The sequence below is a fragment of the Perognathus longimembris genome, chromosome 17 (assembly GCF_023159225.1).
Source record: "Perognathus longimembris pacificus isolate PPM17 chromosome 17, ASM2315922v1, whole genome shotgun sequence".
Taxonomy (NCBI): Eukaryota; Metazoa; Chordata; class Mammalia; order Rodentia; family Heteromyidae; genus Perognathus; species Perognathus longimembris.
Genome location: NC_063177.1, coordinates 15,104,417 through 15,131,721, shown reverse-complemented (window position 1 = coordinate 15,131,721; position 27,305 = coordinate 15,104,417). Strand labels below are relative to the sequence as shown.

Here is a 27,305-nt window from a genome sequence, read left to right as displayed (position 1 = left end):
GGAGGGACTCCTGAACTCCGGGACAAAGCCCGGGCTCTGCTGCCCCCTGGCGGCCACGGGCGAGGCGGCCGCGCCCGGGCCCGGGCCGGCGCCGCGGGAAGGACGCGCATGCGCACATTCCCGCGCGCGGACGGCGGGACTCGATCCCTCGCTAGTGCATTCGTTATTTGCTGGGCAAAGCTTGACTGAGCTCCTGCTCCAGGTTGGCGGGGGATAGGGTGGCAGGTCGAATCTGCCCAGTTACAGTGGTCACTGGCGCAATTAAACCAAGTGAGCCACCTTTATAAACATCAGGGTGGGCTTGGGAGGACTCTCCAGAAGGTGGCACGGGAGACCTGAACAGGTGAGAAGGAAAGGATGGGAGGGGTTCCAGGCAGAGGACCCAGAGAACTCAAGGGGCCTGGGCTCTGAGTGAAGGAGAGCAAAGCTCCCTGAATCTGTGACACAAGCAGTCCAAGGAAGGGTTAGTAGGCACCAAGGGCTGAGGACAGACCCCCTGGGTGCCTGTTCTCACTTCTAGGAATGCTGTGGCTCTGCCTCACATCTTAAGAGATGATGACTGGCTCCTCCATGTCCCATCTACACCTGACCAGTCATAGTCCATCCTCCTGTGATTGGCCAGAGGGTGGGCAGGGAACCCTTCCCAGCCAATGAGAGCTATCTCTGGGACTTGGGAAGCACTCAGGAGGGGCAAGTAGGTTTGCCATGCACCCAAGAAGGCAGTGTATGGACACAGGAAGTCCTTGGGGACATGAACCAAGTGCCTGGATCCCACAGCCCCTGAAGCCAGACACATTCCTGCTTAGGAGAGGAATGCATAGGACTGAAGGAAGTGTCTACCCAGCTCGCACAAGGGTCTCGGATTGCACACTGGCAGGTGGACTTCTCTGGGGCACCACTCCCTGTCCCCGAGACTGTTTCTCCATGTAACAAGCTGTGTGGCTTTGGGCACATTATACTTTGGCTGGCTGGGTGTGTTCTCTCATCTGCAAATCAGTACAGCACAGAGCCGCTGATGAAGTTCCCGCATAGTACCCTGGACAACGCAGAGGGGTGCCCGTGGCTCGTATATATGGCTGTTGTCAGACTTTGGTGGTGGCAGGACAGGAAGTCCCCACCAAAAACCAACCTGTGTGTTCACTATGGCCAGCAGAGGGCCTGACACCTGGGCAGTCAGCCCCCTGGGAGCCTTGTCCACAAGGTCCCCAGTGGGCCGGTGGGACCTCCCCAAAGAGGAGTGGGCTCACTGCGACAGTCACATAGTCTCATACAACCTTTGATCTCTTTTCTTTTCTTTTTTTTTAATTAAAACAGCAACCAGTTGCCTGTCTGAGGCCCCCAGGGAAAGGCCAGAGAGGGGCAGGCCTTTCTTCCACAAAAATATATTTTCTTTTTTTCTGTTTAAAAACACCACCAAAGCATACCCACAGCCCCTGTGAGCTCCTACCGGCACACTGAGAGACCCATTGCCCTAGACTCCAGCCGGAGCACAGGGGCAGGTCTCAACCTGCGGGAAGCTCAAGGCTGGAGAAGTAATCAACTCCAATCCATGCAAGAAAAAAAATAAAAACAGCCAGCCCCCAAAGCAAAAGGAAAAGTCAATAGAGGATAAATTAAAATTAAAAAAAAAAAAGTGGCCCAACATTATTAGAGGTGGTGAGTGGGAGCTAGACGAGTATGCCCCTTCAGGCCAGTGCCAGGTCAAGGCCCCAGGTAGCTGAGAGACTTAGGGATTCACATGGCTCGTCCCCTACTGTGTCCTCCACACGAGGCCAGGACAGAGGTATGGCCACCCTGGGCCAAAGTGAGCAAAATCCATTCAGTTGAGATAAAAAAATATACAACATGGGTGGCATGCAGGCTGGACCGAGGCAGTAGCTCATCCACACTGGTGCTGGCTGCCTCCTCCATGGGGGCAGCGGAGTTCGCAGGGGTGGAGTGCCCCTCCAAGTCCAAGCCTTGGTGGAGACTTGGGGTCCTTAGAGCAGCAGGGCAGAGGCACTGACGAGGCCACCATGGGCCTAGCTGGGAGTCCTGGAAGATCTGGTTCTTTGGCACTTGAGACAAATGGCTGATTGTAGAGCCAAGGCAGGAGCAGTCCCCTCAATTCCTCCCAGAATGCCCAGTAGCTTATGACTGTGGGCAAGCACTGCCCCAGCAGAGAGGACTTGGGTGTTGGAGGGCCAGTGGGGTCCAAGGCCGGCCCGCTATGAATCCTCTCCCAGGATCTCCTTCACAAAGGCAGCAATGTCCGTCTTCTTGGTTTTGTGCAAGGTGAAGAAAGGGTGCTCCTGGAAGGAGACAGAGGCACAGTCACCAAGGAGGGAGTGGAGGAAGAACCCCTCTTCCCCAACCAACCCCATCTCTGGGCTCCTCCTACCTGGCAAACTTCTACATGCCCTTCTAGGCCCTCCACCTCTATGAAGCCCTCCAGGACTTCGAGAGAGCGGTTCAAGACCCCACCTCATCTGTCTGCCACACTAACCTCCCCTTCCTCACATGCCCCAGGCCCCTGCCCACACTGCTTGAAATGCACTCTCCACTCTTCCTTCCACCAGTTCAAACGATGCTTCTCCAAGAAGGCTTCCCTCATGCTGCCTTGGTGGCCTCTGCCCTGCCATCCCAGCCTGTGTAGCCCTCCACAGACCTGGGGTGTGGGAAGGAGAGAGGAGGCGGCCAGGGGTGTGCGTGCATGTGCGTGTGTGTATGTGTGTGTGAATGAATGAGAGCAGGAACTTTTCTTCACCTGGGACAGCTGCACCCAGCCACTGCTGGCCCCACGAATAATGTAGATTCTTCCCACACTCACCATCAGCTCCAGGTAGCTCATGCGCTCTGCGGGGTTCTTCCTCAAGCTAGAACAGAATGGGAAAGGAAGGGGGCTGAGGCCAGGCCTGTACAGAGAAACCCAGCCTAGCTAGCTTGGGGCCACACACTCCTGGGGCCTGGGGAAGAAGGAGCAGAAGCAGGGGGGGGGGGAAGGGTCCCCCAAACCATATTGTAGCAACTTTCCCTAGGAAAACCCTCCCTAGGAAGAGTGGTTTTAGTTTCAGTCTCCATAGTGATTCTGGGAGTGTCTCATGATACCAATCACAAAATGCTGTCACAGTTTAATCAGGAGTGCACACTCTTTATCACTGGTCCTGGCAGAAGGGCAGTTCCAATTAGTTTCTCCCTGTTCCCATTTTCTAATAGATGAAATAAAGACTCTAGATTTTCCAGTGTATTTCACATAGATACTGAGAGGCTCTCGTCTTTCTAAAATGTCTTTCACAACCCAAGTTATTCAGAAGAATTTACTTTTAGTTTCTAAGCAACTTATTCTTCTTTAGTTACATACTTCCTCTTCCGTTTACTTATGGTTAGAGAACACGAATTCCTATCACCTGTCCTGTTTCCTTATTTACTCTGTAACTTTAATATGATTCATTTCTTTTTTTGCCAGTCCTGGGGCTTGAACTCAGGGCCTGGGCACTGTCCCTGAGCTTCTTTTTTCTCAAGGCTAGCACTCTACCACTTGAGCCACAGCACTACTTCTGCCTTTTTCTGTTTATGTGGTACTGAGGAATCAAACTCAGGGCTTCATGCATGCTAGGCAAGCACTCTACCACTGAGCCACATTCCTAGCCCTCATGATTCATTTCTATAAGGCTTCCATGGGTATTTCCTAATTCCATACAATCTTCTAAACATCAATAAAAGCAAACATTTTATGCATTTAACTTTTCCATGGAATTATCTTCTCTCCTCGTCTCCCTGATCCTCAGGTCCCTGGAAGAACTACTCTTAACACTTCCTACCAGCACAGCAGTCTAGCCAGACGTTCTTCCTGCTCAAACTTCCACGCTCCAACGCCATGTGCCAGGGGAGGCCAGGATGCTGGAGGAGGCTGGGACGCAGCCCAGAGACTCACCACTGGGCAGTGAAGTCCACAAACTCAGGGGAGAACCGGTCAGCAGGGAGCTGAGGGGACGGCTCCTCCACTACCTGCTTCAGCTGCTGGAACGGGGTCCCCCAGGACTCATAAGGGAAGCGCAAGATGGCCATCTCAATCTGCAGCGGGGACAGTGAGGTCAGCAGGCTCTGGCCACCACATATGCACTTTGCGCCCAAAGCAGGGGGAGGAGGGAGGGAGGGGTCCAGCCCAGCACCCACAGCCAGGCCAATCAGCTAGTGCCACCGACTCCCCTGTCACATTCCAGCAGACCAGACAAGAAAGCCAGGGGGCACCAGCACCAAGCTCCTCCACCCAGCCAGCCAACAGACCCTTGGCAAAGCACTTCAGTTAGCTAGGCCCTTAGTCTCTTGGTTGCCACAAGCCACTCTCCTCCCTAATGTCCCTCTGGCCCAGGCTTAAGTGTATATTGCTTGTCCATTGCTACTTACCTGTGCAAGCAGGAAATGATACAGCTCTCCCTGCATCAGATCAGCTGACTGAGGTCTGAAGCCCTTCTCGGTAGAGCCCCAACCCTGTCCACCAGCCCTGCCTCCTCCTCCTCCAGGGAGCCTCCCCCTCTTCACCCCATCACTTATGCTCTGGCCATCACATGTGAATGCCACCGTATCACCCTCCTGCTGGGCCTGAACTCCTTGTAGGTGACAAGAGGAGGCTGATGGATCTCTGTACCTCCTGCTCATTTGGGACTCCTAGCTGTGCCAACAGTAGGCGGGAAGACACTGGGAAGAGACTAGCCAGACTACAACACACTCTGGGGTTCTGCTTCTAAATGCTGGGATAAAAACATAATCAGGTCAGCCCAGGCCCCTGCCTAGAATAGCAAGGAATTGCACAGTTCCAGCCCAAGGCCTCCATGACAGGCCATAATCACGGCAATGAACGAAGAGAGGCCTCCACTCAAACAAAAGCCTTGTGTCGGCAACACACACAGCGCCAGCCAGAACAGAGCACTAATTATTGCGCTGGGAAGGGGCCTTCCCAGGCAAGGCAGAAACCCGCCTACAGTGGTCACCCTGCATGTGTGATCTCAGGCAGAACTGGGCGCACTCTCTCCCACAATGTTCAGACATGAGGCTCCTCTGCATACAGCAAGAGAAAGCACAGGGGCTGAGGCGTCCTGAGAAGGACAGAGAGCATCCATGGCCTGGACCACCGATCCCTAGCTGGTCTTTCTTTTTTTTCAAGAGCTCAAAAATTGGGGCTGGGAATATGGCCTAGTTGCAAGAAGCCCTGGGTTGGATTCCTCAGCACCACATATATAGAAAAAGGCAGAGGTGGCGCTGTGGCTCAAGTGGTAGAGTGCTAGCCTTGAGCAAAAAGAAGGGACAGTGCTCAGGCCCTGAGTTCAAGCCCTAGGACTGGCAAACAAAACAAAACAAAACAAAGAGCTCAAAATTTTAAAAAAGAAAAACTGCCTCTGAGCACAAAGATACATGGTAGGGTGCTACCCCTCTTGGAAACCTTGAGAAAACCCTAAGCAGCAACATCTGGAGCCAGTCTTTATAAGTGGCTATTCACAGTCAGGGCAACACAATTCTAACCCAAGAGACACCCCCAACTCCCGTGATAACCCCACCTACCACCTAGGCCAGCATTTGGTCAACGCTCATTACAGGCTAAGAGCCTTCCAGACCTGAGTCTGTGCACACCTGAGCTATGGGAGCTGCATCTGTGTGGGGTAACCTCATGGTCCAGTGCATGTCTGTGTGACCCACAACTGGGCAGCCCTCATCTGCACAGAAATGGCATGACTCTCCTGCATGTCTTGTGTGCAGGAACATGAACACACGTCCTTCCTGCCAGTCCTGACTGCCAGGTAGCCCAGTGACTAGAGCCCTGGCACTTGCTGGCTTCCAGGAGAGACTGCATTCTGGAACTCAGCTGGCAGGGTGGGGCGGGGGGTGCTGTGTAGAGGCTGCCCCCACATGCCAGCCTGGCCCTTCTTCCATCTGGTTCTTTCTGGCCACATTCTTTGCAGGAAACTGATAGTGCAGTCTTATTAATAGAAAACCAGAAACTGTAGTAAATCTCCTGGAGGTTGCAAGCCATTCTGGAATGGTCAGACTGAGAAAGAACTGTGGGAACCCCAATTTAGTCAGCCAGGGGCTTGTGCTGGCATGAAGGAGGCATCTTGGGGGCTGAGCCTCTCACCTGTGGGTCTGCGCTGACAACAGAGACCACAGGACATTAGAGGCTGGGAAGCCCTCAGAGTGACCCTGACATCTCAACACAGGTCTGATGAGTTCTGACTACCTCCAACACCAGCTAGCCAAAGGGCAGGGTTGACACATTTATCTGAACCAGATTTTACTGGCCCAATAAAGATATGCCCCATCAGTCCTGGGCTGAAGACCAGACTGCTGAGTCCCCTGAATGGCCCACACACCTGGACAGCCACTGTGACTATGACATCGCATTTGCCCTGTCCCTTGTCTCTCTCATCCCCCTAGAACTAGGAGGCAGAGCCACTCACTTTCCTGCCCTCTCCAATCCTTCCTCCACATTGGTGCCACTGTACTTTCTCAACTAGAAGCTTGAATGCAGAACACAAATAAACCTTGACCTTCACCTCTTCCTGTGGGGAGAGGGCATTGTCAGGTACTTCTGGAAGCCAAGATTAAAACATGGGACACCTATGCCCACTCCTCAAACTAGTAGCCCTTATAGACTTCATGGGTCCTATCCTACTGAGCCCAGGGCAAGGACCCACGAGCAATGGATTTCCTGCTTAGAGGAATATTTCTATGGTCTTGCTTTGTTTGGAGATCACTAGCACAGCAAGAGCTCAGCTTGGGATTTTTTAACATGCACCCAGAGCTCTGGGGAGGAGCCAGTGGCTGACATCACAGAGCATGAATGTTTGTGATATGTAAACTAAAGGATCAAGGAAACCACCCTGCCTCTCATTGTCTTACAGTCTGGAGTGTTTGATAGCAGGTTATCTTTGAAGGTATTTGGAAGCCCCTCAACGCCCCCCCCCCAACCAAGAGCTCAAGGCCCAAGCACAGCCCCACCCGGCCCCACCTGACCAGCAAGGTCTGCACTCAGCCCTGGGCGGTACCATGGTGATGCCGAGACTCCAGACATCAGACTTGACATTGTAGCCCTTCTGGTTCAGCTCGGGGTTGATTCTCTCGGGCTGCAAGAATAAGTGGGATATAAACACCCACGGCAGAGTAAGGGGGCCACCCAAGGCTCACAGTCAAGTCTAATCTTTCCAACTCCAAAATGGAGTTCCCCTTCCCCCAACCAACCTGTCCTCCTGACAGAGGCCAGCAAGGGCCAACCCCTACCTTCCAGTTGGCCTCCCTGGGGAGGACCCAAGGAAGGAACCCTGACTTCCTAATAATAGGGGCCACAGAGCTGCAGACCACAGGGCATGAGGAGATGCAGATAATGGGGTGAAGGGGACATTTGTGACAGAAGTGTGGAAGCCTGCCCACTGCGCAGAGGCAGTGTCCCCGGCTGCCCACCCCGGCCCGACAGCACCACTCACTGCCATGTAGGGCTTGCAGCCAGCATCCATCGTCTTCGCCACAGAGTCCACCAGGTAGCCGCTGATGCCAAAGTCACACATCTTCACGTGGCCCTCCTTGTTGATGAGGACATTGGACGGTTTCACATCTGTCGGGTGGAACACACCTTTCTCAGGCACATCCAGACAGTGCCCTCTGGAGGCGGGCCCTCATCCCCAACTGCTGCCTTCCTGGCTCACCGCTAAGGACCAACAGCAGGTTCCCGGGGCCCCAAGGACAGGATGAGGGGATCGAAACTGTGAGTGGTCCTGTGCCAGACCCCAGTTGTGCAGAGAGGTGAGCCAAGATGTGCCCTGACCTGGCCCTACCACAGACAGTTCAGGAGATAAAGGCAAGATGTCAGCAGTAGGATTGATTAAGGCACAGGCAATGGGTTATGTGTGTACACACAGAGCATGCCAGACTTGCAGTGAGGGGACCAGCATGGCAGTGAGCCTCCCAGCCAATCTGTGTATCACATGCATCACATGTCTCCATGAGGGTGCACGTAAGGACATGCACAGAAAAGGGCTGGAAGGTTCCATGCCAAGGTGCCAACTACAGCCACCTGAGGGTGGCTAGACAAGAGGCTACTGCTTGACAGCATAACCCACCAGTGGTGAAAGCCACCCTGGTGCCATGCATACAGTGGGGATCAGGAAGGAAGGGATCACAGAGCTCTTCCAGGATTGTCATGTGGGGGAACCTGTGAGACACAGTGAGCAGCACACCAAAAAGCTGAGTGTTTCACAGTACATAAACAGTCAAAACACCAAGTTAGAAGCTGGGTGCTGGTAGCTCGTGCCGGTACTCCTAGCTGTTCAGGAGGCTGAGATCTGAGGATTGAGCTTCAAGACTAGCATTAGGCAAAGCCCATGAGATTCCATCTCCAAAATGTCCAGTGAAAAGCCAGGCTGGAGATGTTATTTAAGTGGCAGAGTGCCAGTCTAATAAATGCAAGGCGGTGCACTCGAACTTCAGTTTGAATTCAAAAAGCAAAAGAATGAAAGGGTAACATTGATGAAGATACTAAACTGGGAGCTAGTGGCTCACACCTGTTATCCTAGCTACTTGGGAGGCTAAGATCTGAGGATGGTGGTTCAAAGCACACCGAGGCAGAATATTCTAAGAGACTCATCTCCACCAAATTTCCAAAAAAGCCAGAAAGGGAACTGTGGCTCAGTTTGTAGAGTGCTAGCTTTAAGACTGGAGGATAGCCCATAAGCCTTGGGTTCAAGCCCCAGGACTGGGGCTTGAAAAAAAAAAAAAGAAAGAAAGAAAGATTCTACTCATAAACTGACAATGTTGAATTGAAACCCCTTTGTATACAACTTAAAGATAATAATAATAATAATAATTGCAATCAGGAAGAAGTCACCCAAGCCAAGGACAAAGGGCTATCCAGTCCTTACTCTGAGCACAGTAGACCCAGGGTAGAAAGCAGCCTGGTCGGGCCGGGGATATGGCCTAGTGGCAAGAGTGCTTGCTTCGTATACTTGAAGCCCTGGGTTCAATTCCCCAGCACCACATATATAGAAAATGGCCAGAAGTGGCACTGTGGCTCAAGTGGCAGAGTGCTAGTCTTAAGCAAAAGGAAGCCAGGGACAGTGCTCAGCCCTGAGTCCAAGGCCCAGGACTGGCAAAAAAAAAAAAAAGAAAGAAAGAAAGAAAGCAGCCTGGACTCCCCTGCCTCTCAGAGTCTCCCCCTCCCTGGGTCTCAGTCTGCAGCCTCTGCGCTGGTAGGGCAGGAGATGGAGAAACTGACCTCTGTGGATCACAGACAGTTTGCTGTGCAGGTGTTCCAGAGCCCGTACAATCTGGGTAAGGACAAGAGAGGCAGGACCACTATTACTCCAGGTAATATTGACAATAAGGTAACAACCCCCCACCCCCTCTACACACACCCAGCCCTGGTCCCCCAAGCTCCTGCCCAGGCCCCAGCATCCTGGCCTCTTGGTGCAGATTCTTCTGCCTCCTGACCTTTCTCTTACCCCCTAAGTTGGACATATCCTGCCTGGGATCTCTGCAGAGCTCAGGCTGTGCTTCCCAGTAGCCATCACTGTGATCTACCAGGCCCCAAGGCTACTCTCCATCCCTCAGCAGAGCCACCTGCTGGGGACTGGGCCATAGGGGAACCTGATGCACAGGCTGTTTTAAATACTTCTGGATACAGCCAGGATTGAGAACCATGAGTATCACAGATCCTGTTTGCCTTTCCTCTTTGGCTGCTCAAACCCACCATTGCTTCCCAGGTCTAGAAAGGTATGGGCTCCAAAAGCAAACGTTTCCCCAGCTCAGCTTGTACCTCTGTAAGCCACCTCACGACTTTCTTAGTATGAGGCACTGGTAAGTCCTAAATTCTTTTTTTAAAAATTATCAGCTAGGGGCTGGGGATATGGCCTAGTGGCAAGAGTGCCTGCCTCGGATACACGAGGCCCTAGGTTCGATTCCCCAGCACCACATATACAGAAAACCGCCAGAAGCAGTGCTGTGGCTCAAGCGGCAGAGTGCTAGCCTTGAGCGAGAAGAAGCCAGGGACAGTGCTCAGGCCCTGAGTCCAAGGCCCAGGACTGGCAAAAAAAAAAAAAAAAATTATCAGCTAGGCCCTTAGTTACAGTACTGGTAAAGTACTGAGGAAGGAGGAATGATCAAGAGTTTGAGAGTGACACTCAGGAGACTAGAGGGAACTGTGGGAGTCCAAAAATCCCAAGCCTCTATGGTCTCCACAGGGAAACTAAGCCTTTGAGGAGCAATGACTGTGCCAATGTAGTCACACAGAAGGCTCCATGCCTGCCTCACAAGACTAGGACTCTATGACCTGGAAGCCCCCAGCCCATGGGGCCTGGGCCACTTACAGACACAGCGATTTCCCCCAGAATGTCTTCCGGAATCGTCATGTTTTTCTCCAGCACTTTCCGGTAGAACTTGTCCAAGGATGTGTCCATGAGCTCCATGCAGATCCACACATCTCCCTGCAGGGGGCAGCAGCATTCAGTGACCCTCTGAGCACTGCTCTACTAGGCCTGGCCTCTGAGCACCAGCCTCAAGCTCCCCCTGGGAAGGGACTGTGCCCACTCACCAGCTCAGAGGTTCCCAGAGCTCCTGGCCCCTCCCACTCTACCTCTCAATCTCTTAGCCTCTTTTGCTTTTCTCCCTTCCTCACCCTCCACCAGCCTTGCCAGTACTGTCAAACTACAGCCCCTCCTTGGGCTCTGCCACCCTGGATATCTCCATCCGAGCCCATTTCCTGATGTTTCAGAAGAAGCCCCAGCTGGGGAGTTGAGGACATGGAGAAAGTGGGAATCACGGGTCCATGGCCGCCTCTCTTCACCACCCCAGGATGACCACCAGGAAAAGCACCTGGCTCAGCCTCCTGACCCACTGGGGTGCAACCTGCCAGAGTAGATGCATGACAGAGGCTCTGTGCCCACCACTGGGACCTGAGAAGGGCTCTGTGCGGTAGTCTGAGACTAGGAAATTTTAAGACACCTAGTAGTGTCTCAAAGCAAGTCCCAGCCGGGTGCTGGTGGCTCACACCTGTAATCCTAGCTACCCAGGAGGCTAAGATCTGAGGATCATGGTTCAATGCCAGCCTGGGCAGCAAAGTCCATGAGACTTATCTTCAATTAACCACCAGAAAACCAGAAGCAGCACTGTGATTCAAAGTGGTAGACTGATAGAGTGCTAGCCCTGAGCTGAAGAGCTCAGGACAGCACCCAGACACTGAGCTCAAGCCCCACAACCACCAACAACAACAACAAAAAGAAAATCCATCCCATGGCAAACCCTCCCATCCAGCCCAGCTCCCTCTCCCTCCGGTCCCACACAGCTTTCCACACTACCTCACCAGCTCAGCAGGAGACAGCTCCACCCTTCCTTCCCAGAGTCCAGATCTAACCCCTCCCTGCCCACCAGGCAGACACACCACTGGTTTCCCTGACAACTTCAGGAGGGAAGCTCAGTCACTGACTCTTTTTACAGACAAAGAAACTGAGGCATGGGGAGCCGGGAGGCAATGACAAGAATCCAGCAACACTGTTTTCCAGGCAGACAGAGAGGGGCTTTCCAATGCTCCCCCTGTGTCCTCAGGGGCCCCAGCACTGAACACACAGTGGTAACTGGAAATACGTGGGTTGGGCCAGGGGCCCACCGCCCCCCTCCACCAGGCCACACCTCTCTGAAGAGGGCCCCGTAGAAGGTGACAGTGTAGAAGCAGTCAACCGTGCGCATGTTGATGTCCAAGTCCATGAGCAGCCGCTTCTGCTCCTGCGAGTTCACCGTGGCCCGGATGCGCTGTGGGAAGGCTATGGGTTAGAGGCCCCTGTAGCAGGGCCTGCCCCACTCTCCCGGGGGAACCAGGCCTGGCTGGGCCTGGCCTAAGAGGAGCCACCTTGTCACTGGTCATAGGGAATGACAGGAACACATGGTGGGCAGTTGACCAGCCAAGCTCAGCCCCATGCCTGCTCATAGATGCCTCCAGGACCAGGCACTCCCTGGAAGAGCAGGACTTGAGCAGGGTGAGTTTTATTTACCTTCACAGCCATAATGGTGCCACTCTGTGCATGTCGCACCTTCTCCACCACCCCATAGGCTCCACGGCCCAGCTCTGAGATGGTCACCAGGTCATCAGCTTCTACCTCAAAGTTCTTGGGAGACAGAAAAGAGAGGGTATTGGTGGATGCCATGTCAAAGCTGGCTGGCCCTTGTCCCTAACCCAGAAGAAAGAGCAGTAGAGGCCAAAATGGACACATCAAGTTTGGAACCATGTACTGGCCACTCCTCACTGTGTGACGCTGGGAAATCCACTTAGCCTCTCAGAGCCTGATGCTGCCCTCAATGAAACATCTGTGTACACACACACACACACACACACACACACACACACACACACACACACAGGTACTAAGCAAGATGTCAGGAAGTCAGGTACTGGCAAGAGTTGGGGTGAGAGAGGTGCAGGGACTCATGGCTCCTAAACTGAGGTTAGACAAGATGCCAGCTCTGGGCTCCCCACGGCCCTGTGAGGCAGGCTAACGGTACCTCTTCCACACAGGAAGGTCAGAGGGTAGAGGCCCAGAGCCACAGTATAAGGACAGGCTCCTCCCCAGAGCCCAGCTATGTCCACCACCCATAACCAAGCCCCAATGGTCCCACAGGGCCAGCTCAGCCCTGGAGGAGGAAGTGGGAGAGGGCCCTGCATTTCAGCAGGCACCTACTCTGTCCCCAATGGTGATGAAGGTCCGAGAGTCCAGGTTCCGGGGAGGTCTGTGGAGAAAGAAGAACAGTAAGGCTCAGTGAGACCACAGAGCCCCCTCCCCCAGCACTGCCCCACACCAGGAGAAGGAAGAAAAGGCCTAGCAAGGGGACCAGGCAAGTCCTGGTCCCAGTGGGCAGTTCCCAGGGTCATGTCATCTCATCAGTTCCTGACATCTCCTGGGTGCCAGCATGGGCTGCTGTGGGAAGCCTTGGGCAGAATCCCAGGAGAGTGTTGGGAGGAGGCCCACAGCAGATAGACAATGATCATCAAGCCTCCATGGGACCCATCAGGCCCAATGCTGCCCAGACCAGGACAAGAAGCAGAGGCACACACACACACCCCACCCTGCCTGCTTGCTCTCCCAGCCCCCTCAGAAGCCCTCTCCAGGGTGATCAGGGTAGGAATCTGAGGCAGACTCACGTGGGATTGGGCACAGGTGGCTTGGACACACAGGTTATCCGTAAATCCTTTTTCTTCTTGGATTTTCCTGAAATGGAGAGAAGGTGAGGAGTCTGGTTAATCTCTCCAACCATCAACATCCCCTGGCTGGGTAATGCTGGGGGCCATTACTCGGGCCCCCAGACCTCAAGGGGTCCTGGGTCCCCAGCACAGATGCAGAGTGGTCAATGTGACCAGTGCCACTTGGGGCCTCAGAGCCTTAGGTGTCCAGAGCATGTGCCCATCTGGACTGGAAGGAGGAAGTGGCTGGGCTAGGGTCAGATCCCAGGCACACTGGCCAGGCCCATGCCCCTGCCCTCCCAGAAGCTGAGATGCAGCTGTGACTGTCACTCCAGGGCCACCTGCTCCACTGCTTGCATGCAGGTCACACATGCTCTGCTGTTTAGCTGGACAGGACCAGCCTACAGCTGGGGATGAGGGTGGACCTGGGGGAGGGAGGGAAGAGGCCCAGGCAGCCCACCCAGCTACAGAAGCACAGCCAGGTCTGAGGAGGGGGCATGCCAGGCCCTGGCACTCCTGATTCTGCAGAAGGCCTGTGCTTAATTAAGTTCTCATCAAGGTCTGAACTATGTCTCTCCAAACTTTTATATTGAAGTCCTGACCCCTAGCACCTCAGAATGTGACCTTATTTGGAGATAAGATTTTTTTACAGAGGTAATTACATTAAAATGAGGTCACTAGGGTTGGCCCTAATCCAGCATGACAGGACTGGTATCTTGTTTGTTTTTGCTTTGTGTATTGCAGTACTGAGGATAAACCCAGAGCTTCATGCATGCTGGGCAAGCTCCCTGTCTACCACTGAGCTACACTCTCAGCCTGACTGGGTGTCCTCACAAAAGCAGAAACTGACACCCAGACATGGGCAGACAGGGAAACTAGGTGGAGAGGCAGTCCGGGAGAGGCTTAAGGGACAGACTTCCTGCTCAGCCCAGCCTACCCACACCCTCATCTTGGCCTGGAGCTGCAGAAGCCTCTATAGTCTGAGGTACTTCCCTAGAGATGTGTCTGTCCCCACTTGGGCCAACCTTGACAGTGGGGCAGACTGAGCTCCATTTGTGTCCCTTCTCTGAGTCTGTTTCCCCATGAGTCACTGTGGAAAACAAGCCCACGTGGGGTGACTGGAGGCTTGGGAGAGGGCCAGATTGGGGTTCCCCAACTTGGCTCTCTCAAACACAAGGCTCAGGCTCAGTGGGTATCATGCCCTGCCCAGCCCTAAGAGCCACTGTCCCCCAGCCTGATGGACCACCCAGGCTCAGCTCCCACAAGGCACCATGGGAGCCCCAGCCCCCTCCAGCTCAGCATCTCCTCCACGCAACAAGTCACTAACCCCTAAAAGGACTCTGGAGGAGAAAACTACAGAGAAAAAAATAAAAACATGGTGAGAGGAAAGATGCCAGCCTGATGCCCACATGAGCAGGAAACCAATGCCCAGGAGAAGCAACCAAGGTCACAGTCACACAATGGACGGGGAATAGGGTTGCTGGCCACGTGCTTTCTAAGGCCATGTGAGGCCACACGGCCGACTACTCACCTGTGAAGTGAGAACACAGGACAGGGTAAGCTCTGAACTGACCTAAGGTCAGAGCTGGGACCCAGCCCAGGCTGCCCTCCAGGGATGGCCTGGCCAGACTTGCTCACCCAGAGGCCATGCCCTGTGCCTGGCTCCCCCACATACCCCTGACCCATGCAAAGTCCTCACCTTAACCGCCCTTTCCTGTGGCCACCCAGAAACCCTCTCCTATCCATGGCACAGGAGGCCCAAGTCTTGGAGACAGGAGAGCAGCCTGGCCACACTTGGGATGGCAGCAGAGTGCAACCAGGTGTCTCCAGCCCTATTCTGGCATGGAAGGTCAGTCTCTACAGAGCATGGAGCCCAGCGGGCTGCACGGGACATAGCAAGAGAGTAGTACCCCTGGGTTAGGCCACCTCTGAAGAAGGCACAGCTGTCCTCTTACAAGGAGGAAAGCAAGGCCCAGGGAAGACACAGGGCCTTCCCAGAGCTCCTGGGCACCCTGATGACAGGTTCTACCCTCCTGAGAGGGAAAAGGATTGCCCAGGAGACCATGGGATTCAACCATGGCTCCATGATGCCATCAGAGTAGAAACACACTGGCCACATGCTTGTCCCTCACAGGAGCTTCACCCTGCTCCTCTGCCACCTGCTCTGCCCACCTGTGCACCTCTGCTGCCGCCTCACTCCTGCTATTGGCCACCCAGGCTGGGAATTGCCCATACCCTGCTACCCCCTGCCCAGAGGACCCCAGTCCCTGAATCTATGTATGAACTGGCTTCAGCTCCAAATTCAGCCCCACACAGGGTGGCATCAGAGCCTCATGTGGCACTTGGGCATCAAGCCTGGACACTTAGGCCAGCCAGGACTGTGTCCTCTGAGGATGCTTACTGGAAACCTTCCAGGCATGGCCACAATCATTACAGCTTCCTGCAAGGGTCTCCTTGTGTGTAGGAACAGGAGTAGCAGCCTATGCTCACGGCAAACAGCACCCAGCCTGGGCCTCCCCACGGACCTCCTTGGACTGGCACATTCTAAATTAGAATAAGAAAGCAGAAAGAAGCTGAAGCATGCTGGACTATCCACTCTTGAAGCCCCTTCTGCCTTGGATCTAAGTTGCTGCCAGGAAGGGGCTCTGGGCCACAATGCAACACAGAAAGCGTGGCATGGCAGTCACAGAAGCCTTGTACCAGCTTGAGACTGGTGCATGCGCAGGCATCCACTCTGCATCTGCCACATAGAGAAGCGCACCACAGTGATGCCACCCTCTCTGAAAGGCAGAAATGCCACCTGCCCCACCTGGAGGTCCAGGACTGAGCCCATCTGCAATCCTGAGGCTTGAGCTCAGGGCCTGGACACTGTCCCTTCTAGCTTTTTATGTTTATGTGGTACTGAGGAATCCAACCCAGAGCTTCATGCATGTTAGGCAAGCACTCTACCACTAAGCCACATTCCCAGCCCAAAATCCATCTTTGATTTTCTTTCATTTTGTTTTGCCAGTCCTAAGGGCTTGAACTTAGGGCCTGGGCACTGTTCCTGAGCTTCTTTTGCTCAAGGCTAGCACTCTACCACATAAGCCACAGCACCACTTCCAGCCTTTTCTGTTTATGTGGTACTGAGGAATCAAACCCAGGGCTTCATGCATGCTAGGCAAGCACTCTACCACTAAGCCACATTCCCAGACCCCAAAATCTGTCTTTAACAATAATTATAGGCAGTTTTTGTTGTTTGCTTTTTTTGGTTTGTTGTTGTTGTTTGTCATTGTTATTTCTTGCTGACATTGGGGCTTGAACTCAGGGCCTCAAGTTGTCCCTTGGCTTTTTTTTCCCCTCAAGGCTTGACTCTATCACTTGGAGCTGCAGCTCCACTTCTAGCTCTTTGCTGGTTAATTGGAGAAAAGAGTCTCATGGGCTGGGAATATGGCCTAGTGGTAAAGTGCTTGCCTTGTATACATGAAGCCCTAGGTTCGATTCCTCAGCACCACATAAACAGAAAAAGCCGAAAGTGGAGTTGTGGCTCAAGTGGTAGACTGCTAGCCTTGAGCAAAAGAAAGCTGGGGACAGTGCTCAGGCCCTAAGTCCAAGCCCCAGGATTGGCAAAAAATTAATTAATTAATTAATTAATTAAAAGTATCATGGACATTCCTGCCTAGGCTGGCTTCAAACCGTGATTCTCAGATCTCAGGTCCCTGAGTGGCTAGGATTACAGGACGGAGCCACCAGCTCCTGGTGGCATTTTTATTCTTAAGGATTTTTGAGGCAAGAACATAAGGTGTCAGATGGCAAGAAGGATGGCTGTCTGTTGAATTCAGAGCCATGGCCTGGTCCCCAGTCCCCGGCAGACCTGGCCTCTCTCTGTGGGGACTCAGAGCTGCACCCTTCCTTGCACTGCCTCTGCTCCCAGCCCCCCACCCCTCCCTCTCTGGCTGCAGCCTGCTGCTCACCTCAAGCCAGGGATTCATAGATGCTGTAAGATTCCCCTCCCCTCTCCCTACTCCCAGGCCTCCATGTCCTCTCATCAAGGCCATGTCCATCTGGGAAGCTAGGCAAGGTTGAGGCCAGTGCTTTCTCCCAGGCTGGGCAGCACCCACCTCGCCTTGGCACCTCCCTAGTGGGGACATCGGCCTGCGTCAGGAATGACCTGGGCACTCTGGAGCAGCCACCAGCTGTCACAGGGAGTGGGGGAGGCCACCATGGAGACAGGGCAGAAACAAGCCTCAGGCTATCAGCTGCTGCCACTGTCCTCATCAATTTTGGGGCTAGGCCCAGATGGCCAGGCGGCCAGGGTTACCCAGGTGTGGCTTGAGGTGACAACTGTCACCATAACAAACAGAGGCTCTCGGCCATCACAGGCAAACCACAACAAGTCCTCTCGAGTTGGCTGGCCAGGGCCTTGATGCAGGCGAGGGAATTCAGTGCCAGGATCTGTGTGGCCTCAGGCCACTGCCAGCCAGGCATCTGTGTGGTCTCAGGCCACTCCAGCCTCAAGAAACCCCCAAAGCAGGGAGCAAGGAAACAGGCTGAGAGAGATTCAAGAACTGACCCCAGGTTATGCCATCAGAATGGGATAAAGTTCCTGCCCTCGTATGAACTTCTTGGTAAGTTCTTCCACTTGTCCCTTACCCATTTCCTGAATAAGCCACTCTCTTTTCCACCTCAGGGCCCTGCACATGCCATTCTCTTGGCAATTCCATCTAAGCTGGTACATGACTCTGCTGGGTGCCTATTCAGAGGGTACCCCTGACCACCACAGCTAAGTCCCTTTATGACTAGCTCTAAGTTCCAGTGATCTCTCTGCAGTCATTCTCCACAAATGACCATTCTGTGGTTACTATCTCAGAGAGGATGTCTGCATCCCAGTGGATTTGGATCTGCAACTCTGCCAGTATGTGCCCTCAGGCAAGGAACCGAACCTCTCTGGGTGCCAGCAACAGAGTGACCTCCTGGGTCCTTCTATTATCAGCAAGTGCCTTAGCTGTGTCTAACTCCTGACTCAAGGAAGATTAGACGGGGTCATCCAAGGTCACCACCCATCAGATGCTACCCAGCTGAACAGCAGCTCGAGGGAAAAATCATCAAGGTCTGTCCTACAAGCGAGTCAGAGACCAGGTGACAGAGGTATACATCAAGCATCTGGTAGGGCCGGCCCAGCAAAAAGGCAAGTCTGGAGGCTGGCTGGCTCCAACCAAGACAGCCAGAGAGTGAGCCACACACAGAAGGAGCCTGCACCAGCCCCGAGTCAGTGCTACACCAGGGTTTCCAACAACAGATGCAACCTCTGCAGTTCCACACCACTGTCCACATTCCTCTGACTCCTGATTCCACAGAGAAGACCCAGACACAGCTGGCTAAGCCCACTGGATACATCAAATGCTGCTACACAGAGATGTTAGCGGCAAGATTTCCCAGACCCCCATGCAGCTGGCCACCTCCACCCTGCAAGTCCCTTGGAACACAGCTAGGCCAACCCACAACCACATGCTGGCGAGGACCTGAGGCCCAAGAAGGAAAGAGAAAGTTGTGAGGTGGGTGGCTTTGCATTAATAGATCAGGCTTATCAGTATCAGTCAGTCACAGGTGTGCACTACATCTGAACTGGGGTCCAGGTAACCTCAGAGTGGTCTCCCAAGATCTTTCAGAGCTAACCCCCCCAACACACACACACACACACGATACCTTGGGCTGGTATCCCTAAGGGCCTAGAAGCTATGACCTGGGGCTCTGAAATAGCAGCCTGAGGTCCATAGACATGGTGACAGCTTCTCTGTCATTTACTTAGCACCTACTATATACCACTCTTGGGGTCTTTCCCCAACCAACCCCATACCCCACCCCATGCCTCTAGGACCATCTGTGCCACCCACTACACATGAGTGACAGACCAGGGAGATGGGGGAGCCACTCAAGGCCTCTGACCCATAGCCCTGACCTCATTCCCCAGCTGTATATAGCCACTTGGCCAAGTCTTGGCCTCTGAGCCCTCAGCACCTCCATATCTCCACCTCGCAGGGCCTGCTCCCCTGCCAAGCATACCCACATCGCACCACCCAGCCTCCTGTATGCTTCAGAATCCGACAGCTGGGGGCCTGCCATTGAAGATGACACTCCAACAGGAGCACCTGGAGCAAGTGTGAGGACACTCGCAGCTGTCCAGGTTGGGCAGTGGGATTGCAGTGGCAGGCAGAGGCCAGGGACACTGCTCAAACACCAGTCATCAGAAGTGATTTTCCTGGCCAGAACAAGAGCAGTTCCAGGCTGAGGAAACCTACAAGCAGTGGCAGTGAGGACTGAGATGAGGCAGCTGAGGCGGCCATGGTATAAGCAAGTGCCAGGTATAGCTAGCACAGGTCTAGTACACACCAGAGCCATGGAAAGATGGCAAGAAGAGGACAGGCAGTAGCCGCAGAGCAGGCAGCTGGCACCTGCATGGGCTCAGTCACCTTCTCCCCTCATCAGACCTCCCCAGATGGAGCTCTTCATGTCCTTGGTCTCCTTTGCTCCAGAAACCACACCTCCAGCTGCACCCCCCACACTACAACTACCACTGATGTTTAGTGGGCATCTGCCATGAGCCAGGCCCAGACCCTTCACCACGTACCAGCCATGCTTGTGACCTCCTACCTAGCTCCTGATTAGGCCTAAACTCTGCTGTGAACGTCCAGGCCCTTCAGAGCCCTGCCTAGTGGAACCTGGCCTGTCTGTCACACTGGCTCAGGGACTCCTCAGGACAGGCCCTGAAGACAATGACATGGGCACAGGGATGCAGAGGAGCCCAGGCACCACTGCCCATACAGCTACACAGCTAGGAACAGCACACACTGGGGCCAGGTGGGGGAATTTTACTCAATGCAACATCTGCAGCAACAACACTTTCCTAAGTAAACATGTCAGCCCTGCAACTGAACACCTACTTCCAAGGTGCAGATGAGAAGCTGAGGCCATGGCCTTGTGAGAAGGACATGGAGCTGATCACACTAGCTGGCTAAGGCTGCTCCATTACCACACTCCAGGACTGCCCTGTGGACCACAGGACCCAAGGATTCTGCAGTGTACACACCCTGTGTACACTGATTTAATTTTGTGTACATGCGTGTATATGTGTCTGCACATGCATGTGCATGCATGATGGTTCTGGGGCTTGAACTCAAGGTCTGAGCACTTCCCCTTAGTTTTTCCACTAAAGACTGCACTGTAGGGCTGGGAATGTGGCTTAGTGGTAGAGTGCTTGCCTAGCATGCATGAAGCCCTGGGTTCGATTCCTCAGCACCACATAAACAGAAGAAGCCAGCAGCGGTGCTGTGGCTCAAGAGGTAGAATGCTAGCCTTGAGCAAAAAGTAGCCAGGGACAGTGCTCAGGCCCTGAGTCCCAAGCCCCAGAACTGGCAAAAAAAGAAAGAAAAGAAATGTACACACTGCCTTACGTACGAAATTATAAACCCTCTGTACTTCACTTTCACAATAAATAAACAATACATAATTTTTTTTTTTTGGCCAGTCCTGGGCCTTGGACTCAGGGCCTGAGCACCATCCCTGGCTTCTTCCCGCTCAAGGCTAGCACTCTGCCACCTGAGCCACAGCACCCCTTCTGGCCGTTTTCCATATATGTGGTGCTGGGGAATCAAACCTAGAGCTTCATGTGTAGAAGGCAAGCACTCTTGCCACTAGGCCATATTCCCAGCCCCAATACATAATTTTTTTAAAAGACTGCACTGTACTCCTTGAACCACAGCCCCACATCATGTTTTCAGTGGTTTACTGAAGAAAAAAGTCTTACAGAAGCAGGGCCTATAATCCTAGCTACTCAGGAGGCTGAGATCTGAGGATTTCAGTTCAAAGCCAGCACAGACAGGAAAATCTGTGAGACTCTTTATCTGCAATTAACCACCAGAAAATGGGAAGTGGTGCTGTGGCTTAAGTGGTAGAGCACTAGTTTTGAGCTGAAGAACGCAGGAATCCAGGACGAACTCAGGAACTCAGGCCCCACAATTGCAAAAAAAAAAAAAGCAACCAATAATCCAATAATTACTGCAAACATCAGGACGGCCATTGGGGGAGAAGAAAGGGAAATGCAATCGCTGAGCTTTGCTGGATTTCTTTAGCTGGGTAATGTGCACACAGAATTCATTTCACTAAAAAAACAAAACAAACAAAAAGCACACAGGCACATGGCACATTGCATATATCCTCTTGGCGTCTGTGGATACGTTTATAATTCTTTTTTTCTTTCTTTTTTTTTTTTTTTTTTTTTTTTGCTGGTGCTGGGGCTTGAATTTAGGGGCTGGGCACTTCCCTGAGCCTTTTTTGCTCAAGGTTAATACTGTACCACTTGAGCCACAGCTCCACTTCCAACTTTTTTTTTTTTGAGTAGTTAATTGGAGAAAAGAGTCTCACAGACTTTGCTGTCCTGAGTGGCTTCAAACGGTAATCCTCAGATCTCAGTCTCCCAAGTAGCTAGGATTAGAGGCATGAGCCACTGATATCTAGCTCATCATTTATAATTCTTTTAAGAGGAGGGAAACAGAAGACCCACCTGTCAGGTTGGGACACCATCACCAGGAGGGGCCACAGAGCTGGTGTAGGCCTGGCCATGGCCCATACACAGCAGGAGAGACTATTTTAGCTACCTAGGAATGGGGACCAACTGGGAAAAGCTCTTAGCCTTTCCAGAGAAGCCCCTGGAATGCCAGGTCTGAGGACAGGGAGGGACCTAGGGTAGGGAGCCTGGTGACCCTTCTCAGGTCAGATATACTGTCTGAATCAATCAGAAGAGCCCAACTAGCTGCTACTGTTTCTGTTGGGCCTTGTCTGGCCTCCACACCCTGGGCATGAAGCAGGGCTGAAGAGCTACTGGGCTCCTGGGAAAGCAGGCCTGACTGAAGAAGGCAGCACAGGACTATGGCCTAGAGGAGGCATGAGTCCAGGATGCACCTTGCCTGGCCAGCACATGCCCCACAACTGAGGCAGACCTCACTCCCATACTTCCCATGCTTCCCTTATTCATCCTCAGGGATGGGAACACCCCTCTCCCTAGTTCTTTGCTCCCCACTCATCTTCTCCAAGAAGTCTGGGGGCAAAAGCAAGCTCCAGCTCTAGCTTGGAGATGAGAGAAATAAGAGGGCCTAGTAGATTCTGGTTAGCATTCAAGAGGCCTATAGCCAAGAAAACCTGGCATCACAGAGCCAACAAGTGCATGATAGGAAGGTCTGTACTGCATCTTCACCCCCAATGAACAGCAGCCACACAACTGTAAAATCATCACAGATGCCATTCGCTTGACAAATACTATCTCTCATCTTCACCACTACCATCAGCAGAAGGGGTGTTTGCCTCCCACTTCCCAGAAGAGGAGACTGAGGGTCAGAGAGGGGTGGGTCACTTACCCAGGTGAGGAAGTGGTGTTTCCAGGATTAGAAACCAGGCCCATCCCACCAGAGCTGAGGCTCCACCCCTACTTCCTGCCTAACTGAGCAGTTCCTTCTGGAGGGTAGTCCAGTACCTGACATTTACTTGGCCACTGAAAAAAAGGGCTGTGTGCATCTACCTAGCTGGGTCCCTATCGCCATTCTGCAAGTGAAGGAAACTGAGGCTTTGCTGGAAGCTGGCCACATGGAAGCACACAGAGAATGCACCAGATGCAACTTCTCCAATGTCACATTGCAAAAGGGGTCCAGCTGGGATTTGACTCCAGGCAGTGAAACTCCAGATCTCCACATCACTGGCTTCCGGGAGCTCAGGCAGAGACCACTGGGACCAACCTGGCTGGTCCTGCACTGCCTCTGCTCCTGGCTCTCTAGGGCCCCAGCTTTATCTCTGAGCTTGAAGGAGTCCCCTCGGCCAAAAGCAGTAAACAGCCACTGCCACCTGCTCCAGCCCACAGTGAGCAAGAGGAAGAAGCAGAGCCCTTTGCCTAACAGAGGAAGTTCCTGGGCAAGACAGTAGGGCTTGTCCAGGGGTCCCAGCCCAGCGAAGGTCCAGGATAAGGCTGCTTGTAATGGCCAGCTCAGGGCCAGCTGCTTCTTGTAGAGCCCAGGCTGCAGCCCCTACCCACCCACCTGCCCACCACCAGACATTACCCCTTTAAGCTGCAGGCAGCACCCGGCATGCCAGCGGTGAGTCAGCACCAGGCCTGCTGACTCACCCCACCGGAAGCCTCACTGCCCGGCCCTGTGGCCCTCTCCCTCTCCCCACACAGGCAGACTGGGAACTTTGCTCCCTTCGGGCTCTGAGCCACAGGCTGGCTGATAGAGAGTTTCCTGTGCGTCACACCAGGGTAGGGGGAAGTCCCCAAGGTGCCACCTTCCAGTCTTTCCGACAGCCAAGACGGGGTGGGGGAGTGGGCTGCAGGAACAACAGGCAAGGCCAGTCCAGGATGGTGTTTGTGCAGCTTAGCTGGACAGCCAGGGCCACCAGCCCAAATCCAAGCCCTGTGACAATAATCATGAAAATCCCAAGAAAGCCCCTTCTAGGCAGTGACCATGCACACTGCACAACACACATAGTGTCCCCAAAGGCAAATGAGGCTTACTGCATTGTGCTGACCCCAAGTGTCCCTGCACACTAATCCCTGCACAAGCTGCCCTTGACCTGTGACCCTAGCCAATAAGTGGCATGAGGGCAAGGAGGTGGGGAAACAACAAGGCTGTGGAGCCCAAGAGCCTCATGCACTGGAGGAGAACTCACCAGACCATTGCACAGAGACAGGCAAGTGTCCGCTGCCAGGCAGGAAGCACAAAGGTAAGGCTACGGCAAGGCCAAGTGCCAGCCACTCCCTTGCTTTGTTCAAAGTCTTTCAAGAAGTTAAAGCAAAAGCTCTGTGCTAGGGATCTTAGTGCCCAGGATAAGGAGGGCATCAGGAGGGCATCGCAAGAACCCGCTCTGCTCTGTGGAGTCAGTCCAGCCCCTCCCCTGGGAGGCCTCAATCTGCATCTGTCAAATGGGCCAGGCTGCAGGAAGCATACAACATGCCATCTGTCAGGGCCGTGCACATGGGGAGCACCTTGGCCTCGGCCATCCTTCAGGTCCCATGTGGCCCACTAGACATGCAGGTGATAAACAAGGAGGTGAGGGGGACACAGCTCAGCCCCAGAACCTAGTATGAGAGTGGAACATTGGAGAGCCCTGGGAACCACAATGAAGACAGTCCCAGTGGACCGTCATGTCTAGCTGTGCAAAAACTCTGGCAAAGCACCTAGTGCCTGTGAGGCTCCATTTCCTCATCTGTAAGTAGGGCAATGAGGAATAAAGAAGACAAGAATGACACAGTGAAAAGAGTTTGAGAAGGGTCAGCCCTTGACATTTTTGCTAAAGGGACATGGTGGTTCCTCCACCACCTCCTTCTCCAAATCCCAACCACACAACAGGGTCCCTAGGCCTTACGGAGGGCCCGGACCTTTACCCAGTCCATCCACTATCATGCTACAGGGATCTAGAAGCTGGAATTCATGTTGGCCTTTACAGAGAGGCCCAGAGAGGGCAGTGCCCAGTCTCAAGTCACACAGCAGTATCCTCCCACAGAGCTCTGCTCTGCCATACCTCCCCCCACACACACACACACAATCCACAATTACAACTTTTATTTTGGTGAGGCATCTCCTGTCTGGAAATGCTGAAATGCCTCCAAAAACAAGCACCACTTCCAAACACTTCCCGGGTGTATAATGTCTGATTTCCCAGTCCCTGAGGTTCCCAGCTCCACGAGGTCTCCCAGCCACCTCCCCCGGCGAGTGCCTCCGGAGTTACTCACGGCCAGCGGTTGGGCAATGGTCAGGGATCCGGCCTCCCACTTATGTAAGACGTAATTATCCTGCCCACCCAGCTCCAGCCCACAGCCACCACCACAGCTACTGGCAGCAGGGGCGAGGAAGGGACCACACCCTCTGAGGACCCCACACTGGTGGGCCCCTCCAGGAAAGGAGGAGCAGGTCCCACCCCTGCTGAGGGGCCTCTACATGTGGCTTCCCTTTTCCTCCTGCTCACTCTGCAAGTACAATCCAGAAACAAAGTTCTGGTCCCAGATGGCTGCAACCTTTCCAGTAGGAAAAATGGCAGTCATAAGGAAGGGTGCAGCAACTGCCCACCTTAGCACCTACTATGTGCCAGGTGCCATGTTGAGCTTTCAAGCACCTCATTCACACTTGCTTGAAAACCTTCACAGTGTCCTGTCACACTCCTGATACCCACTTGACAGGTAAGGTGACTGAGGCCCAGAGACCCCAAATGGCTTGCCAGATACAGAGCAAGAAGCAGGCCATGCAGGGCTGCTAGTCTGATTGGGAGCTCGTTCTCACACAGCTCTGCCTACTGAAACTCCTACATGCCAAATACATCCTTTCCTCTTCCTGAAAAAAAAAAAATCATTTACCCTCCAAGTCTCATCCTCCCTCCCTCGCCCTCATGACAAATCCTGCTGCTGCTACCACCACCGCCACCACCTCGCAAAAATTTCCAGGAAGGCCAGTTACTTGGAGAAGACAAGATCAAGTCCTAACTCACATGGCTGGCCGCCAGCCCCAGGTCCCAAGAAGCGGGGACAAGGATTAGAAACAACCAGCCCTGGAGACACTAACTAGCATGGGAAAGGGTAGCCTCCAAATGCAAAGACTGCAACTCAGCCAAAGAGAAATCTGCAAAGGAGCAGCTGTGCTGCCCAGGGGGGTGGGAGACCAGAAGATGTTCTAGGAAGACAATGCTGCAAGAGAGAGCTCACAAGAATGGAGAGATGGGGCCGGGGAGCTCTTAACTGGAGTATAGTCAGAGCCCCAGCACTGGGGTATAATAAGGTCTCTAATAATATGAGCACCGTTGAGGCCCGGATGAAAAATAAGAGTTGGGTTCCAACCTGGACAGAGCCCAGAGGCCAGGAACTGAAAATGAGAGACTTGGTGCAGCCTAAAGACTCGGAGTTGAGGGGGATCGGAGCAAGTCCCACCAGGGTCTAGCTTTATTTCAGTCCAGGCTGCACCCCTGAGGCCTAAATGAGATCAGGGTGAGGCCCCTGGCCAGGAACGGGGTAAGCAGAGCTAAGTCCTAGCTTGGGTCCAGTCCGGGAGATCTCGGCCTGGGTGCAACCCAAGGCCTAAGAGAGGGAGGGCTTTTGGTCTAGGGTGCTATTATTGCACGGAACACTATAGGGTAGGATCACAAAGAAGTCCGGGTTCACAGCCCAGGCTCGGGCGGGGAGGGAGGGTAAGGCCGCGGTCCGGCGGGCGCGCTTACCTTTGGACTGGGGCATGCTGGCGGGCTGGTTCGGGGTGGGCGACTCCATGCTGCAAAAGGGTCCTAGGAAGCGGCGTGGACTAATCTAAAGGACGGCGGGCTGAACCCGGGCCGAGCGCGCTCATGGCTACGGGCAGGCGGCCCGGACGCGGTAAAGGAGCAGAGGCGGCGGTGAAGGCTTGCAAGTACGCGTTCACAACGGGCGGTGCCACAGCCAGACTGGGCAGCGCCAAGGGGCCCGGGACAGACGGCGCCGACACAGGCCCCGCCCCCGCGCGCCGATTGGTCTACGTGTCTCCAAGGCCCATCCCTTGCCTATCAGGAAGCGGCCACGCCCACTACCGTCTGTCTAGCCTACTAGCCATTCAGGAAGCCCCAGCTCCAGCCAGACTCCGCCCCCCCGCGAAGGCCCGCCTTCCTCCAGCTGCCTGTCAAAACGGTAGTCCCTCCCACTCCTTCCCCGCTGGTGCGGGAGACCCGCTGCGTCCGCCCGCGCTGCGTCCGGCCCAGGCCCCGCCCCCGTACGCCCCCACGCCTGGGCCCGGGTGGCGCGCTGCGTGGGCGCGTGCAGTGTACGTAATCTGGAAAAACCCGGAGATCCCGAGGGTACCCTGGCTAGGCGGTTGCTGCGGCGGGGTTAAAAGTACACCCTGGGTGATACTCGGGGTGCAGATCCCACGCGGCCATACTGTAGCAGAGGCGAGCGGGAGGGGACCAAGGAGAGGGGGAGGGAGGAAGAGAGGTGGTGACCTTGGGCAAGTCCCCGGCACCCTGAGTTTGCATTTCCGCCTCTGAAAGAGCGGTGATCGCCTCTCGGCCTCGGGCCTGGCTGTGGAGGAGCCCAGGCTGCGTGTTGGCGCGCGCTCCCTACGTGTTTGTTGACTGACTGTTG

At 54.0% G+C, this 27,305-nt stretch overlaps 1 protein-coding gene across 1 annotated transcript; it reads right to left on the bottom strand.

Annotated features, from left to right (window-relative positions):
- Positions 1-1,282: 1,282 nt before the first annotated feature.
- Positions 1,283-26,648, bottom strand: Map2k3 (mitogen-activated protein kinase kinase 3). The gene is made up of 12 exons (XM_048366512.1): positions 26,414-26,648; positions 13,151-13,217; positions 12,690-12,738; positions 12,006-12,119; positions 11,647-11,766; positions 10,329-10,445; positions 9,239-9,290; positions 7,455-7,582; positions 7,020-7,097; positions 3,914-4,053; positions 2,810-2,855; positions 1,283-2,291 (listed from the first exon to the last, which is right to left on the bottom strand). Exons 1-12 carry the CDS (start codon positions 26,460-26,462, stop codon positions 2,208-2,210), a joined length of 1,044 nt encoding a protein of 347 aa, XP_048222469.1. The 5' UTR covers positions 26,463-26,648; the 3' UTR covers positions 1,283-2,207.
- Positions 26,649-27,305: the final 657 nt, after the last annotated feature.